This window comes from Ranitomeya imitator, chromosome 7 (assembly GCF_032444005.1).
Source record: "Ranitomeya imitator isolate aRanImi1 chromosome 7, aRanImi1.pri, whole genome shotgun sequence".
NCBI lineage: Eukaryota > Metazoa > Chordata > Amphibia > Anura > Dendrobatidae > Ranitomeya > Ranitomeya imitator.
In genome coordinates, this window is record NC_091288.1 from 20,809,680 (window position 1) to 20,828,234 (window position 18,555).

Sequence of the window (18,555 nt, forward strand, 5' to 3'; positions counted from 1 at the left end):
GTACATTGTCAAGATCGGGAAATAGTTCAAGAACCAGTTACCCATTGTAATCAGATCAAAAGAATGATGGCCACAAAATACAACCGTGCGTCACTTCATACATCCAGCTTGGTTCACAGATATCTTTTTTTATCATACATATTCCTAAACTTATCAAAGGGGAACATATAAAACAGCAATGATCAGAGCACAGTGGTCGATTCTGCTGTGTGGTGGCTTACAATCCAGCGGGAGACAAACTGTGGTTACAATATGTTTCATGACAAAAATACATTAAAAGCAAAATATTAGAATTCTCTGAAGAAACAAACCTGCTTTGGAGCAGTTGGGATGTGTCTCATCACCGGAATCTTCACAATCATTATCTCCATCACATACCCAGTGCGCTGGAATACAGCGGTCACTAGAACATCGAAACTGCCTGTCCGAGCACGAGACCGAGCACCCCAGCTCATCACTGCCATCCCCGCAGTCATCATCTGAACACAAGGGCAAAATATGGGTCATTCATTAGTTCAAAATGTATTCAGATGAAAAATGAGTAGGGGCAATGATAAACTGACTACATGGATAGATAATAAGAAATATAGATAGATGATTAGGAAGCAGAATAGATAATAGATAGATAAATAATAGGTAAATAGATAGATAAATAGATAGATAATTATAGATAGATAATAGATAGATAGATAGATAGATAGATAGATAGATAGATAGATAGATAATAGATAGATCGATAATAGATAGATGATAGATTATAGATGATAGATAGATAATAGATAGATAGATAAATAAATAGATAGATAGATAGATAGATAGATAGATAGATAGATAATGGATAATAGATAGATGATAGATTATAGATAGATAGATAGATCGATAGATAGATAGATAGATAGATAGATAATAGATAGATGATAGATGATAGATGATAGATAGATAGATAGATAGATAATAGATCGATAGATAATAGATAGATGATAGATAGATAATAAGTAGATAATAGATAGATAGATAGATAATAGATAGATAGATAGATGATAGATAATAGATAGATAATACATTTATAGGTAGGGAGATAGAAGAAAAGTGAGTGGACTTGCCTGTGTCACAGAGCCATTTGTGACTGACACATCGTCCATTTCCACAAACAAATTGTGTCACCGGATCACAAGTCTGAAGTTCTGTGTGAAAAGATGAGATATTCATCAATAAATAAAAAAAGGGAAAATATAGTGATAATAACTTGTCTCATAAAATAACTATATAACATACAGTGCATCCATCATCTATCTATAGATAGATATAGAGATAAATACAGAAATAAATGCATATATCCATTTTTGGATTCATATATTTCTTTCTATTTTTCTATTATCTATCTACTATTCTACTATCTATCTATCTATCTATCTATCTATCTATCTATCTATCTATCTATTATCTATCTAACTATCTATCTATTATCTATCTACTATTCTACTATCTATCTATCTATTATCTATCTAACTATCTATCTATTATCTATCTACTATTCAATCTATTACACTGGTCTAGAAAAAAAAAATTCTGGCATGGACTTTAAGAACACTTTTAGACTAATTTGAGGGTGCTGAATTCAAATATGATCTTATAATTTCTCTATCACATCCCGTTTTTGCGCTATAGGTATATAGCCCATTTTCATGAATTCCATGATAAATATAAGTAGTGTATGAAAAGTGCCGGTTTATACGGATCACTAAGGTAAATTTAGTTTTCATTTAGTCTCCCAATAAATGTGAGAATATCTTTGTTTTCTTTGAACATGCATAATTCCCATTTGTTATGATAACACTCTTGTTTTCTGTGCTACTGGAACAGCAGAGCTACAGCAGAGCATTGGGTGAAAACTAAATGGCCTCAGCGACAGAGTTTGGCATCTGGCGATAAGAATGTCATCCATGATCCTCTAGTGGATAGGAAGGACATTGTCTTTCCTCCCTTACACATAAAACTTGGATTGATGAAGCACTTCGTCAAAGCTCTCAATCACAGTGGAGAATGCTTTAACTATATATGTTCAACTTTTCCTGGTCTTAGTGAAGAGAAGAAAAAGGCTGGAATATTTGATGGACCTCAAATAAGAACACTTATGAGAGACCCAAATGTTATCACTAGTGTTGAGCGATACCGTCCGATACTTGAAAGTATCGGTATCGGATAGTATCGGCCGATACCCGAAAAATATCGGATATCGCCGATACCGATATCCGATACCAATACAAGTCAATGGGACATCAAGTATCGGAATGTATCCTGATGGTTCCCAGGGTCTGAAGGAGAGGAAACTCTCCTTCAGGCCCTGGGATCCATAGTGAGGTGTAAAATAAAGAATTAAAATAAAAAATATTGATATGCTCACCTCTCCGGCGGCCCCTGGACATCACGCTGGTAAGCGGCCGGCTTCTTTGTTTAAAATGAGCGCCTTTAGGACCTGCGAATGACGTCGCGGCTTCTGATTGGTCGCGTGCCGCTCATGTGACCGCCACGCGACCAATCAGAAGCCGCGACGTCATTCGCAGGTCCTTAATTCCTAGAATTAGGATTTTAGTGAATGAGAATGACGTCGCGGCTTATGATTGGTCGCGTGGCGGTCACATGGGCGGCACGCGACCAATCAGAAGCCGCGACGTCATTTTCAGGTCCTAAAGGCGCTCATTTTAAAGACAGAAGCCGGCCGGTTACCAGCGTGATGTCCAGGGGCCGCCGGAGAGGTTAATATACAAATATTTTTTATTTTAATTCTTTATTTTACACATCCCTATGGATCCGATACCGATACCCGATACCACAAAAGTATCGGATCTCGGTATCGGAATTCCGATTCCGCAAGTATCGGCCGATACCCGATACTTGCGTTATCGGAATGCTCAACACTAGTTATCACATCAATGAATGAGACAGAAGAAAGAGCTTGGAATGCATTTTGTAATGTGGTGCAGAATTTTCCAGGGAATAAGAAAGCGGACAACTATGAAGAGATTGTGGAAGAGCTACTAATGAGTCTACGAAATCTTGGATGTAGAATGAGGATCAAGATTCACTATTTACACAGAGAACCTTGGGGATGTGAGCGAGGAACAAGGGGAGCGTTTTCATCAGGACATTAAAACAATGGAAGAACGGTATCAAGGCCGGTGGGACTCACATATGATGGCGACTATTGCTGGAGCTTGATGAGAGATAACCCAGAAGCCGTACATCACAGATCAGCCAAGAAAAGAAAGTTCTAATAACTGTCATTTGTCATTCATCTATGTGCCATATATATGTGTTTTTATATTTTGTAGTTTAATTCTGTAAGCATATTTGATTTGCTGTACGTAGACTTTGTAATCTTTGTTATTCCTTGATTAAAAATATACAAAATGCAGTACCGAAAATCATGTGTTTTTATCATAAAACATTAGGAGTAATTTTCATCAAAAATTGAAAATATCTCGAAATCCTGATGTGATAGCCAAAAACGGAGTTCGTATTCGTAATCAGCAGCCAAAATTGACTTAAAATATGTTTTAAAAACATCAACCATCCCAGGTCCTACAGGGATATTCCTGGAATTGGAAAGCTGTCACAGAATGGCAGTGATATGATCGTAGCGGTAGCTGCATCCTCAGGACAAAGACACAGTTGTAAAGTAAAGCACAGAACCATGAAATTCACCAATCAGATTGTGCACCAATAACGACATTGGGCTGCGTCTCCTTTGGCACAGACAACAGCTTCTCATTGTGGAGCTGTATGTATAATTTTTTTTTATTATTTTTATTTCTCCAGTGCAATAACATTGGCAGAGGGTGGAGGAGCATCGTACTCTATGGTGGGAAGCGTAATGTTTGTAGGAGGAGATCTGTGTGGTCAAATAATGTGTTGGGGCACCGAAGAAGCATTGTACTAAGTCAGGCAAGCTGTACGGGCATTATACTGTGTGAGGGCACTGTGGGGACATTGTACTGCGAAATAAGGGCACTGCAGCATCATGTTTGGGATGGCTGTAGGGCATTATAATGGGGCATAATACACGGTGAGATCTTTTTAATGTGTGAGGGTCATTGTTGGGGCATCATAATTTGTGTGAGTGGCACAGTGGGGGTGTCAAACCTGGAGGAATGGACTGTACGGATTGCATGTATTACACTTGGGGGCATCATAAGGTGTACAGGTGGGCAAATACAGAATGGGGCATGAAGGGATATTGTGGGTACAAATAGGACAGGGTTGGGAAGGGGTTGTGACTTAGTTTTAAAAAAGGAAGAGTGAAAAGTTTTGCAAAGATATTGTATTTTAGAATATTTCAGCCTGCACATTTATCTGTCACGTAAACCTGAAGGAGCAGCATAAAATATTGCACAAAAAGTTTAATTGATAACGGACTAAGAAATCGTAATCAAATTATCAATAAAATGTTCAATCATCAATTTCACAATTTTATATGAACAGCGGTATTTGCCACAAGAACGATGAACAATATGACACAAATATGTTCTGATTCCGGTGCTTTAATTGCTACCAAACAATTACCTCGTAACACAATCGACCAACCACTGAAAGTCATACTTATTCAGAACTTGCTTTCCCCTCCTCCCTAATTATTAAAAGAGCAAAAAAAAAAAATCTATATTTTACAAATTTTGGAAAGGTGAACTTTTTGGCTTGCGCAAACAATTTAATTCATGATGAACGAGCGCTTCTTGGACACATTGCTAGAGCCATTCACTTTATACGATTATCGTGAAGGATGGGCCGTTAACATTAGAAAGTGAAAAATTATCGATCAGTGTGAACGCACATAAAAGGGATTGTAAGGTCTAAAATGAAAAGTCAGCAGTCTCTCTGTGTGACTGCAGATATACTGTATGAACCCTCCCCAGTCCATGCTCTGTGCGCTGCAAGGATTTGCCGGTTTCTGAGCCGGGAATGGCGGTGGTGTATGCTATATGCATATTCCAGGGCAGGGTCCGTCCACTGGGTGCAGCGTCGCTCCATACAATTTTATTGAGCGATGCTTCACCCACTAGACGGGATCTGGCTGGGAGCATGCATAACGCAAATATCACCGCCAAAACCAGCGAATTCTCGCAGAGCACAGTGCATTAACTAGGGGGATTCATAAGTCTGTAGTCACACAGAGCGCCTGCAGACTTATCATTTTAGACCGGACAACTCCTTTACCTCTAGTGACTTAAATTTCTATGTGTCTATCCAAGACATCAATTCTCTGGAATCTGTGTGTAGCAATAGTGGAATTCATGTCTTCATTAATTGCCGCGACCTGTCGAATAGTATTTGTGCGTATGTCTATGAAGTGGGTACGACGTACGCCATTAATGTAATATTACTTGGAGTGCTGGACTCATGCTATGGTTCCTGCACTATTATCTATATTTTTATATAACTCATGTGTTATTTGCAGGATTTTGATTTTCTTCCTAAAACATTTGTTGATCTGAATTTCTTAAACTTGCAAAACGTTGACGAACAGAAGTAAAAATCTCATCCTCGCGTGGGTGTTACAACGTGGGAATTGTCTGAAAGGTGACTCTAACTCTCTTTACAGTATGTGATGACATGACGGATGCTTTCTTCTATTCCTTTGACTTCATCTTCAGATCTACGTCTGTTTTCTAAAGCGGGTGAGAAACTCCAGATGGTATTGTATTGGTTGTGAACAAAGCCTATGGATTCAGCCGGATGATCAGTCATCATTTTCATCACTTCATAGTTACATCTATTGAGAGGAGAGATACGGCAGAGTTTTGCTGAATGTTGACACATCTTTCCCTGATGGGAGAACGTCTATATCAAGTTTTCTTTGTATTACAGCTCATCGCCCATTTCAAAAGAATTGATTCCCATTCAGTTGGGTTAAAATGTATGGCGTTTGGCCATCAAACTAAACATATAATACCTGTATGAAGCGGGTACAAGAGCTGCACCCGTTAAAACCATCAGATGCCAGCTGTGTTGCAAAACCAGCACCTGCCGATAACAGCAGCGACCGGAACCAGCTCTGATCACTGCAGTTAATCATTTTTATGCTGCAATAAATCGCTGATAGCAGCATTTAAATGGCACAACTGCCAGTATGCTCAAAAACCAACTCTGGTATTCCTCAACTCTGACCACCGGCAATCACATATGTTTTTTTTTCTAACACCATGTGGGAAAGAAAAATGTTAGGGTCCTTCAAAGGTTAAAGGGTATTGTAAGACTCATGCTGGTGTGGTAGTTGGAGGCAGGTATATCTCGTCCAGGTGTTTGTCCTGTGTGAATTAGGCCACTCAGTATCTTCAGGGTGCTAATGGGTTAATGGTTGCAGGAATAAAAGATGACCAGCTGGGTGATTCCAGTGTCTGCCTGGGGCACACAGATTGCCTGCCTGTGTGAGACAAACGTGAGTGAAGAGCTCTGCTCAAGATCTGTGTGATGTTAGCTGGGTGGGAGAAGCCCCCCCAGTTGTTGAGATAGCAACGTATTTGTTTAGTTAGTGCCGGACAGGCTAGGATTTATTTTTATGTTTTGTTTTTTGTGTTGCTTTCACGTTAATAAATCTGACCTGAGGTCAGCCTGCTCAGAAACCTGCTGTACGCCTCAGATTCAATGCACAAACCACGTGACCTTTGACCCCAGCAAAGGCGATCCCAGAGTGTTTTGTCACAGTATGTATATTGTTACAACCACATTTTTATTTACTTATGGGCTTTACTGCAACTAAGCTTAGTAGTTGTGCATAGGCAGAAAGCTACCAATCAATGGTGAGGGTGGGGTAATACAAAGCTTAGGAGTAAGGATAACTATGTGTTACAAAACAACTGGTTCTCTAGTGATAATATCCTGCTGATAAAACAATTATTTTATCAAAACTACAGCAAGCAGCCCAGTATATGACACATCGCTGGAATCAGAGTCTCATCCCCTGATTAGATGGCAAAAATCTGGTGACATATTCCATTTAAAGAACTAATCGTGCAAAACAAATCTGCTGCAGAACAGTCTGCACAGGCTAAATGTCCACTCCTGCAGAGTAAGGGAAAGGAAAATTGAGAATCGAAGATGTGTTTATCTAGATAAATATGTGATATAAGCTCTGCCATATCAGAGAATTATCTGAAAAGTTTAGACATTAGGCAACATGTAATATGTCAGCGCACGGCACAATGGCGATCTCTGTGCACGCTGTGACCTGTTATACTTAGCACGTTTCCTTACAGCCTCATTTGTCCCAAAGGAAATGTCTCTCTCCGGCACTTTGCTCTAGTTCCTAGCAGGGAACGCTGACCCACTGGAGGCGCAAGCAACGGAAACTGCTCAGGATCAAACCTAGCAATTATTACTGATGCTCCCAGCGAGAGTACGGACTTATGTTTGACCCGGATAGGTCACTACACATGTTGGTGGCATCTAGGGAAAGTCTGATAGGGATAAAGCAAATGTATCAATGACAAGAGTGTTATCCTAAACGAGATAAGATAATGCGGTAATATTATCTGCAGTCCTATGCAAAATTACATAGATGAATGCTAAGTGATAAACTAAAGACACATTTAAAGAAGCAGATATTTGTATCAGTGATCGGCTTGAAGGGTCTTAAATGGTTCTTCAGAAGATAGGAGATATGTGATAATTAGAGATGAGCGAACGTATTATCCAAGCATGCTCGTGTGCTAACCGAGCGTCTTCGGCTTGCTGGAATACTATGTTTGAGTCACCGTGGCTCCATGTCTCGTGGCTGTTAGACAGCCACAACACTTGAAGGAATTGCATGTGTTGTGTCTGTTGAACAGCCAAGAGAGATGAAGCTGCGGAGACTCAAACATAGTATTCGAGACACTCTATTATCACACAAGTGTGCTGGGAGAACATCTTATTCAAGCTCGCTCACTCTCTGCTCACTAGTGATAATTAGAGATGGGCAAACCCAAACAGTAAAGTTTGGCGTTCATACCGAACATCCACTGTTCGGGCACAGACATCGAAAACAAACTTCACCAGGGTCCTTGTTACTGTTCGGGTTCGGCTGCCCGAACACCGGGTGTTTGTCGCGCTGTCGTGTGCATGGCAGCGCAGCATACACTGCTTCTGAAATCATCCCCGCCGGTCAGAGAACCGCGGTTCTTACGCTGTGAAAAGACAGCGTGAGTCGGCAGCTGTGATTGCAGCTGTCTTTGACAGTGTGGGAACCGCAGTTCTCTGACCGGTGGGGATGATTTCACTGCCAATCAGAAGAGGTGTTTGCCATGCTGCCATGCAAGTGAATGGGGTCTGGGTTCAGGTTCTGGTCCGAGTACTGTTCTTTTACAAACTTTTGTAACTGTTCGGCCAAAAACCGCCGGACCCGAACATCCAAATGTCCGCCAACCTGTAGTGATAATGAATAGATCAGTGGAGGTTTTGAGCAATCAGATCCTTAAAATCTCAGTCCCGAATGTAGAACTAGTGCTAGGTTTACATGAGATGATTGTGACCCTTAAAATGACCATTGATTGACTACTTTTAGCATGCCTTCTCCTTTTTTTGTTTGTTTGTTTTTGCACAGGAGGTAAGTTGACACTAAAGCAACCCGGCAATGATACCCATTGAAAATGCATTCTTTGTTGGAAGAGTTGAGTGTACATGTACCTAAGGGCTTTGGGGGAATTCAGACATATGATATGTAAAATGAATTAGCTGCTAAAGAAAAGACCTCCACCATGACAATTGCATGTTCAATAATTGCATTAAAATCACTGGTTGATTTTCCAATTGAAAAAAAAAAGCAGTGGTCAGCATGTGAAAGAAAACAAAACCACAAAGTATCCCTAGCCTAATAGTAGCAATAACAAGAATAATTAAAATAATAATAATGCAGTAGCAATTTTTTATCATAATGAATAACATTGGTAGTAGTATTGCTGTTTTTTTTAATTAATGTTATTAGGTATTGTTTTTTATGCTTTTGTTTATTTTATTTCATTATTTCCGTATGCGTGACCGGTGATATCTTTACAGCTGTGATACACTTTTCGCTTCCTACCTCTTGACCTTGTGCTATTAGTTGTCTCCAGTAGGACTTTATTATTTTATGGTTGATGTCACCGCATGTAAGGAAACCATCCTGCACATCTAACCAACCCTTGTGTTTTCTCCTTTCATCCGTAGCGGTAATTCCCCCTGTCCTGGTTGACATTCCCCGACATTATCCAGACACTTTAAATCTTTAATCTAAAACACCCCAAAGATATTTTATATCCCGTGAACAGCTTCATGTTTCTTAATAATTTAAATAATACTTTGCAGGAGAGGTTGCAGTGAGGGGAATAGCGGAGCGCATGTCCTGCTACAATATGTGCCAGTCATATTTTACGCGTGGCGAAAGTCGTCTTCTCATCATAGTGCAATATTTACACCACAAATAGGATGTTCTTTTAGATTTTTTTAGCATATTACTATATATCCAGAATTTAATGCTGCAAAACTAATCTTTCCAATTGCATCCTGAAACTGAATTTAAGAGAATTTGAGATATATGTTGAAGTCAAAGGCACCATGACAGACTCCATTCATTGCAATATAATATATGGCTACTGGTGTAAAATCATCACAGTGGCTCAACTCCAACCGAATAAGTGACTGTGTACCGTCAAGGCTTTAGTTTAGGGTTTGCCTTAAATTTTATTTTGGTGGGTTATCCTTACAGGGTTTTTTATGTAACTTGAAAACTTTTAAAAACTTTCAATAGTGATAACAAAAAATCATAGTCCGCACCTCTGGATTGTACAGGTCTTCTGTTTACATGGCTGCAAAGGTAACCTCCTAAAAAACCCCACCTGACCACTGCAGCTAGTCACTCTTCTCATTGGTCTTGAACCATGTAAAGGCCAGGCCAGTGATTGACTGCAGAGGTCACATAAAGCATACAGGTGTCCACTGTAACACTCATGTAAGTAGGAGACCGGGGGAAAGTACAGAAATGTCGAACTGGAATATCAGGGAGTAAATGAGTGAGAATATAGCACTGGTCAAAAGTTTGGACACATCTGCTCACGCAATGGTTTTCATTGTAGTTTTTGCAATGTGCACATTATAGATTCAGAATGAAGGCAGCAAAATGCTGAAAGAAAACATATGGAAATAAAGTGATAGGAAATTCATGTGAAAGAAACCAAATATGGGTTACACCTTACATTTTTCGACTCCCCTCCTTCCCATTTATTCTGATCACAGCTTTACTCAGTGTCCACTGTTGTGAATTCTGTTGTCGGGCTCCCTCCTGTGGTCATGAATGGTACTTCGGCTGGTTCTGTTCATGGACTTTCTCTGGTGGCTGTGGGTGTTTCTGAGTTTCCTTTCACAGGTGACGAGGTTAATTCGTTAACTGGCTGCTCTATTTAACTCCACTTAGATCTTTGCTCCAGGCCACCTGTCAATGTTCCAGTATTGGTCTAGTTCACTCCTGGATCGTTCTTGTGACCTGTCTTCCCATCAGAAGCTAAGTTCCAGCTTGTATTTCTTTGGTTTGCTATTTTTCTGTCCAGCTTGCTATTTAATTTGTTGTCTTGCTTGCTGGAAGCTCTGGGACGCAGAGGGAGCGCCTCCGCACCGTGAGTCGGTGCGGAGGGTCTTTTGCGCCCTCTGCGTGGTCTTTTTGTAGGTTTTTGTGCTGACCGCAAAGTAACCTTTCCTATCCTCGGTCTGTTCAGTAAGTCGGGCCTCACTTTGCTTAATTTATTTCATCTCTGTGTTTGTTAGGGCTAGCGGAACGCACCGAGAAAATAGAGATGTTTTATTATAAATGGTGCATTCGCAGCCCGGGGTCCACCGTGCAGGGGAACCTGCTGCTAGCGAATGGCGGCACTGTTAGGCGGTATAGACTAGCTCTGCTACTCCACGCCGTGAAAGGGAAGCACTGCACCCTGTTAGCCTCACAGGAGCACAAGCTTACTGCCAAGCTGATAGCAGTCAGTGGTTATGCTACATGCAATCTCCTCACCGGAGAAGCCGGTATTCTAGGGGCTTATTTCAGCCGGGTCCCTGAACACTCTCATACAATCTCCTCACCGGAGGTGCCGGTATACTAGGGGCTTATTTCAGCCGGGTCACTGAACACACTCATACATAACCACACTGGCGCAAAGCACATATATGAATTGATACTAGCGCATGGCCGTGCGGCCATGCGAGCCTTAAATAGTTACAGCATGTTTAGGACCTTTCAAAGAAGGACCAATGGAGTGCTGCAGCACCTGAGCATGTGACCCTAGATCTCCACTGAGAGATCTCGCCCTGGGCATGCTCAGTGTGCAAATGTTATGATCTGGTAATTCAGTACCACAATGGACATAGAAGTCAGAGCACATACAGTGACCTGACAATAACCCAAAAATATAGAACGAGCTCTGAGACGTGGGAACTCTGCTGACCGCAATCCCTAATCCTCTCCAACCACACTAGAGGCAGCTGTGGATTGCGCCTAACGCTCCCTATGCAACTCGGCACAGCCTGAGAAACTAGCTAGCCTGAAGATAGAAAATAAGCCTACCTTGCCTCAGAGAAATACCCCAAAGGAAAAGGCAGCCCCCACATATAATGACTGTGAGTTAAGATGAAAATACAAACGTAGAGATGAAATAGATTTAGCAAAGTGAGGCCCGACTTTCTGAACAGAGCGAGGATAGGAAAGGTAACTTTGCGGTCAACACAAAACCCTACAAACAACCACGCAAAGGGGGCAAAAAGACCCTCCGTACCGAACTAACGGCACGGAGGTACACCCTCTGCGTCCCAGAGCTTCCAGCAAGCAAGGAAAAAACAAATAAGCAAGCTGGACAGAAAAAACAGCAAACAAAATAGCAAAAGCGGAACTTACCTATGCAGAGCAGCAGGCCACAGGAACGATCCAGGAGGAAACAGGTCCAATACTAGAACATTAACTGGAAGCCAGGATCAAAGCACTAGGTGGAGTTAAATAGATCAGCACCTAACGACTTCACCACATCACCTGAGGAAGGAAGCTCAGAAGCCGCAGTACCACTCTCCTCCACCAACGGAAGCTCACAGAGAGAATCAGCCGAAGTACCACTTGTGACCACAGGAGGGAGCTCTGCCACAGAATTCACAACAGCAAAACAGGATTTAGTCCTAGCAGCTACAAGGACCTTAGCTGCAGTATCTGATCATGTGACCCTCGATCTCCACTGAGAGATCTTACTCTGGGCATGCTCAGAATGTGAAAAGCAGGACTTAGCCCCAGAAGAGTCCGCTCGCCGCTGCCCAGCACTGACTTCAATGGGAGAAGCAGGAAACGCAGCAGTAACTCTTAGCACAGAGTCAGACTGAGCGAGATGCTGGGATCGACGTCTCCGCTGAGCAGGCTCCACTGCGGCAGGAGAAGAATGGGAGACAGCAGCGGAGATGGGCCGAGATTCCCCCTGTGCAGAGGCAGGAACTCGACCCCTTTATTTTTCTATCTTCAGGGCTAGCTAGTTTCTTAGGCTGTGCCAAGTTGCATAGGGAGCATTAGGCGCAATCCACGGCTATTTCTAGTGTGTTTGATAGGGTTAGGGATTGCGGTCAGCAGAGTTCCCACATCCCAGAGCTCGTCCTATATTATCAGTAACTATCCGTGTGCTCTTATCCACCAGGTCCATTATTGTCCTGACCACCAGGTCATAACAGTACAGGTGGCCCAAAGTACTAATGCATCTCAATAGAGGGATAAGAGACGTTCTGAGACCATTTTTTTTTCTTTGCAGTGTGTTCTGTCTCTCTTTTCCCCTTTACATCTGGGTGGTTCAGAACACAGATGTAGACATGGACATTCAAGCTCTGTCCTCTTTGATGGATAATCTCACTATAAGTGTACAAAAAATTCAAGATTTTGTGGTTCAGAATCCGATGTCAGAGCCTAGGATTCCAATTCCTGATTTGTTTTTTGGTGATAGATCTAAGTTCTTGAATTTCAAAAATAATTGTAAATTGTTTCTTGCCTTGAAACCTCGCTCCTCAGGTGACCCTGTTCAACAAGTAAAGATCATTATTTCTTTGTTACGCGGTGACCCTCAAGACTGGGCATTTTCCCTTGCGCCAGGAGATCCGGCATTGCGTGATGTTGATGCGTTTTTCCTGGCGCTTGGATTGCTTTATGATGAACCTAATTCAGTGGATCAGGCAGAGAAAATCTTGCTGGCTCTGTGTCAGGGTCAGGATGAAGCGGATATATATTGTCAGAAGTTTAGAAAGTGGTCTGTGCTCACTCAGTGGAATGAATGTGCCCTGGCAGCAATCTTCAGAAAGGGTCTCTCTGAAGCCCTTAAGGATGTCATGGTGGGATTTCCCATGCCTGCTGGTCTGAATGAGTCTATGTCTTTGGCCATTCAGATCGATCGACGCTTGCGTGAGCGTAAAGCTATGTACCATTTGGCGGTACTATCTGAGCATGGGCCTGAGCCTATGCAATGTGATAGGACATTGACCAGAGCTGAACGGCAAGAACACAGACGTCGGAATGGGCTATGTTTTTACTGTGGTGATTCCACTCATGCTATCTCCGATTGTCCTAAGCGCACTAAGCGGTTCGCTAGGTCTGACACCATTGGTACGTTACAGTCTAAATTTCTATTGTCCGTTACTCTGATTTGTTCTTTGTCATCCTATTCTGTTATGGCATTTGTGGATTCAGACGCTGCCCTGAATTTGATGGACTTGGAGTATGCTAGGCGCTGTGGTTTTTTCTTGGAGCCCTTGCAGTATCCTATTCCATTGAGAGGAATTGATGCTACGCCTTTGGCCAAGAATAAGCCTCAGTACTGGACCCAATTGACCATGTGCATGGCTCCTGCACATCAGGAGGATATCCGCTTTCTGGTGTTGCATAATCTGCATGATGTGGTCGTTTTGGGGTTGCCATGGCTACAGGTTCATAATCCAGTATTGGACTGGAAATCTATGTCTGTGTCCAGCTGGGGTTGCCAGGGGGTACATGGTGATGTTCCATTTTTGTCTATTTCGTCTTCCACTCCTTCTGAAGTTCCAGAGTTTTTGTCGGATTATCGGGATGTATTTGATGAGCCCAAAGCCAGTGCCCTACCTCCTCATAGGGATTGCGATTGTGCAATTAATTTGATTCCTGGTAGTAAGTTTCCTAAGGGCCGATTGTTTAATTTATCTGTGCCAGAACACACCGCTATGCGGAGTTATATAAAGGAATCCTTGGAGAAAGGCCATATTCACCCGTCGTCATCACCGTTAGGAGCAGGGTTCTTTTTTGTGGCCAAGAAGGATGGTTCTTTGAGACCTTGTATTGATTACCGCCTTCTCAATAAAATTACAGTCAAATTTCAGTATCCTTTGCCGTTGCTGTCTGATTTGTTTGCTCGTATTAAAGGGGCGAGTTGGTTCACCAAGATAGATCTTCGAGGGGCGTATAATCTTGTGCGTATTAAACAAGGCGATGAATGGAAAACAGCATTTAATACGCCCGAGGGCCATTTTGAGTACCTGGTTATGCCATTCGGGCTTTCCAATGCTCCATCAGTATTTCAGTCCTTTATGCATGACATCTTCCGAGAGTACCTGGATAAATTCCTGATTGTGTATTTGGATGATATTTTGGTCTTTTCGGATGATTGGGAGTCTCATGTGAAGCAGGTTAGAATGGTGTTCCAGGTCCTTCGTACGAATTCCTTGTTTGTGAAGGGGTCAAAATGTCTCTTTGGAGTTCAGTTTCATTTTTGGGGTTCGTTTTTTCCCCTTCTACTATCGAGATGGACCCTGTTAAAGTCCAAGCCATTTACGATTGGACTCAGCCGACATCTGTGAAGAGCCTGCAAAAGTTCCTGGGCTTTGCTAATTTTTATCGGCGCTTCATCGCTAATTTTTCTAGTGTTGCTAAACCGTTGACTGATTTGACCAAGAAGGGTGCTGATGTGGTCAATTGGTCTTCTGCAGCTGTAGAGGCTTTTCAGGAGTTGAAGCGTCGTTTTTCTTCTGCCCCTGTGTTGTGCCAGCCAGATGTTTCGCTCCTGTTTCAGGTTGAGGTTGATGCTTCTGAGATTGGAGCTGGGGCTGTTTTGTCGCAAAGAAGTTCTGATGGCTCGGCGATGAAGCCATGTGCTTTCTTTTCTAGAAAGTTTTCGCCTGCTGAGCGCTATTATGATGTTGGTAATCGAGAGTTGTTGGCCATGAAGTCGGCATTCGAGGAGTGGCGTCATTGGCTCGAGGGAGCCAAGCATCGCGTGGTGGTCTTGACAGATCACAAGAATTTGACTTATCTTGAGTCTGCCAAACGGTTGAATCCGAGACAGGCTCGATGGTCGTTATTTTTCTCCCGTTTTGATTTTGTGGTTTCGTACCTTCCGGGCTCTAAGAATGTGAAGGCTGATGCCCTGTCAAGGAGTTTTGTGCCTGACTCTCCGGGTGTTCCTGAGCCGGCGGGTATTCTCAAAGAGGGGGTAATTTTGTCTGCCATCCCCCCTGATTTGCGGCAGGTGCTGCAAAAATTTCAGGCTGATAGACCTGACAGTTGCCCAGCAGAGAAACTGTTTGTCCCTGATATATGGACTAGTAGAGTTATCTCTGAGATTCATTGTTCAGTGTTGGCTGGGCATCCTGGAATCTTTGGTACCAGAGATTTGGTGGCTAGATCCTTTTGGTGGCCTTCTTTGTCACGGGATGTGCATTCTTTTGTGCAGTCCTGTGGGACTTGTGCTCGGGCTAAGCCCTGCTGTTCTCGTGCCAGTGGGTTGCTTTTGCCCTTGCCGGTCCCGAAGAGGCCCTGGACGCATATTTCTATGGATTTTATTTCGGATCTCCCCGTCTCTCAAAAGATGTCGGTCATTTGGGTGGTTTGTGATCGCTTTTCTAAGATGGTCTATTTGGTACCTTTGTCTAAATTGCCTTCCTCCTCTGATTTGGTGCCATTATTTTTCCAGCATGTGGTTCGTTTACATGGTATCCCGGAGAACATCGTTTCTGACAGAGGTTCCCAGTTTGTTTCGAGGTTTTGGCGATCTTTTTGTGCTAGGATGGGCATTGAGTTGTCTTTTTCCTCGGCTTTCCATCCTCAGACAAATGGCCAAACCGAACGAACTAATCAGACTTTGGAAACATATCTGAGATGCTTTGTTTCTGCTGATCAGGATGATTGGGTGTTCTTTTTGCCGTTGGCTGAGTTCGCCCTTAATAATCGGGCTAGCTCGGCTACTTTGGTTTCACCGTTTTTCTGCAATTCTGGTTTCCATCCGCGTTTCTCTTCAGGGCAGGTTGAGTCTTCGGACTGTCCTGGTGTAGATACTGTGGTGGATAGGTTGCAGCAGATTTGAACTCATGTGGTGGACAATTTGACATTGTCCCAGGAGAAGGCTCAACGTTTCGCTAACCGCCGGCGTTGTGTGGGTCCCCAACTTCGTGTTGGGGATTTGGTTTGGTTGTCGTCTCGTTATGTTCCTATGAAGGTTTCCTCTCCTAAGTTTAAGCCTCGTTTCATTGGTCCGTATAAGATTTCTGAGGTTATCAATCCTGTGTCATTTCGTTTGGCCCTTCCTGCTTCTTTTGCCATCCATAATGTGTTCCATAGATCGTTGTTGCGGAGATACGTGGCGCCTGTGGTTCCATCCATTGATCCTCCTGCCCCGGTGTTGGTCGAGGGGGAGTTGGAGTATGTGGTGGAGAAGATTTTGGATTCTCGTATTTCGAGACGGAAATTCCAGTACCTGGTCAAGTGGAAGGGTTATGGTCAGAAAGATAATTCCTGGGTTTTTGCCTCTGATGTTCATGCTGCCGATCTGGTTTGTGCCTTTCATTTGGCTCGTCCTTGTCGGCCTGGGGGCTCTGGTGAGGGTTCGGTGACCCCTCCTCAAGGGGGGGGTACTGTTGTGAATTCTGTTGTCGGGCTCCCTCCTGTGGTCATGAATGGTACTTCGGCTGGTTCTGTCCATGGACTTCCTCTGGTGGCTGTGGGTGTTTCTGAGTTTCCTTTCACAGGTGACGAGGTTAATTCGTTAACTGGCTGCTCTATTTAACTCCACTTAGATCTTTGCTCCAGGCCACCTGTCAATGTTCCAGTATTGGTCTAGTTCACTCCTGGATCGTTCTTGTGACCTGTCTTCCCATCAGAAGCTAAGTTCCAGCTTGTATTTCTTTTGTTTGCTATTTTTTCTGTCCAGCTTGCTATTTAATTTGTTGTCTTGCTTGCTGGAAGCTCTGGGACGCAGAGGGAGCGCCTCCTCACCGTGAGTCGGTGCGGAGGGTCTTTTGCGCCCTCTGCGTGGTCTTTTTGTAGGTTTTTGTGCTGACCGCAAAGTAACCTTTCCTATCCTCGGTCTGTTCAGTAAGTCGGGCCTCACTTTGCTTAATCTATTTCATCTCTGTGTTTGTATTTTCATCTTTACTCACAGTCATTATATGTGGGGGGCTGCCTTTTCCTTTGGGGAATTTCTCTGAGGCAAGGTAGGCTTTATTTTTCTATCTTCAGGGCTAGCTAGTTTCTTAGGCTGTGCCGAGTTGCATAGGGAGCGTTAGGCGCAATCCACAGCTATTTCTAGTGTGTTTGATAGGTTTAGGGATTGCGGTCAGCAGAGTTCCCACGTCCCAGAGCTCGTCCTATATTATCAGTAACTATCAGGTCATTCCGTGTGCTCTTATCCACCAGGTCCATTATTGTCCTGACCACCAGGTCATAACAGTCCACTATAACCCTCATGTAAGTAGGAGACCGGGGGAAGGTCCAGAAATGTCAAACTGGAATATCAGGGAGTAAATGAGTGAGAATATAGCACTGGTCAAAAGTTTGGACACATCTGCTCACGCAATGGTTTTCATTGTAGTTTTTGGAATGTGCACACTATAGATTCAGAATGAAGGCAGCAAAATGCTGAAAGAAAACATGGAAATAAGGTGATAGGAAATTCATGTGAAAGAAACCAAATACGGGTTACACCTTACATTTTTTGACTCCTCCGTTCCCTTTCATTCTGATCACAGCTTTACGCCCACCTGGCATTCTCTTTTGCAGCTTCATCAGGTCGTAACATGGAATAGCTTCCAATGAACAGCTATGCGTTGTCAACAGTTCATTTGTGCAATCAGAAAGTGTTAGCAATCATCAAGTGTGTTGGCAGAGACCATGTCAGTACATAGCACCGTAGAGTGCCTAGCTCTATTTTACAACCATTCTAAGTCAGAAAATGGTATGAGCCACACAAATAAGTAAGAAGAAACAGCAGTCCATCTTTACTTTTAGATAAAAACGTCAATTTATTTGGAAAATTGCTAAAACCTTGACGGTATCCTTAAGTGCAGTCATAAAAACCATCAATCACTATGATGAAACGTGATAGCTTGCACTGTTGCAGACTTTTTATTTTAGACGGGAAAACTCCTTTAAAAGTGATCTCGTGAAATGTCATATATAGATCATAGAGTATTTCTAGGATTTATTGAATTCACACGTCTATTCATCTCCAAGAGGAACGGACTCAATAATAAATCTTCAAACTTCAAGTGTCAGAGATTTCCATGGCTGGAATCGGCACATGG

General features: G+C 42.7%; 1 protein-coding gene across 1 annotated transcript in view; it reads right to left on the reverse strand.

Annotated features, from left to right (window-relative positions):
- The window catches only part of LRP1B (LDL receptor related protein 1B), a 1,659,362-nt gene that overhangs the window by 658,749 nt on the left and 982,058 nt on the right, over positions 1 to 18,555 (reverse strand). Inside the window, exons 19-20 of the mRNA XM_069732880.1 lie at positions 1,104 to 1,184; positions 312 to 479 (exon numbers count right to left, since the gene is read on the reverse strand). Of these exons, the coding sequence (XP_069588981.1) occupies positions 312 to 479; positions 1,104 to 1,184 (249 nt within the window). The remainder of the gene's footprint in view (positions 1 to 311; positions 480 to 1,103; positions 1,185 to 18,555) is intronic.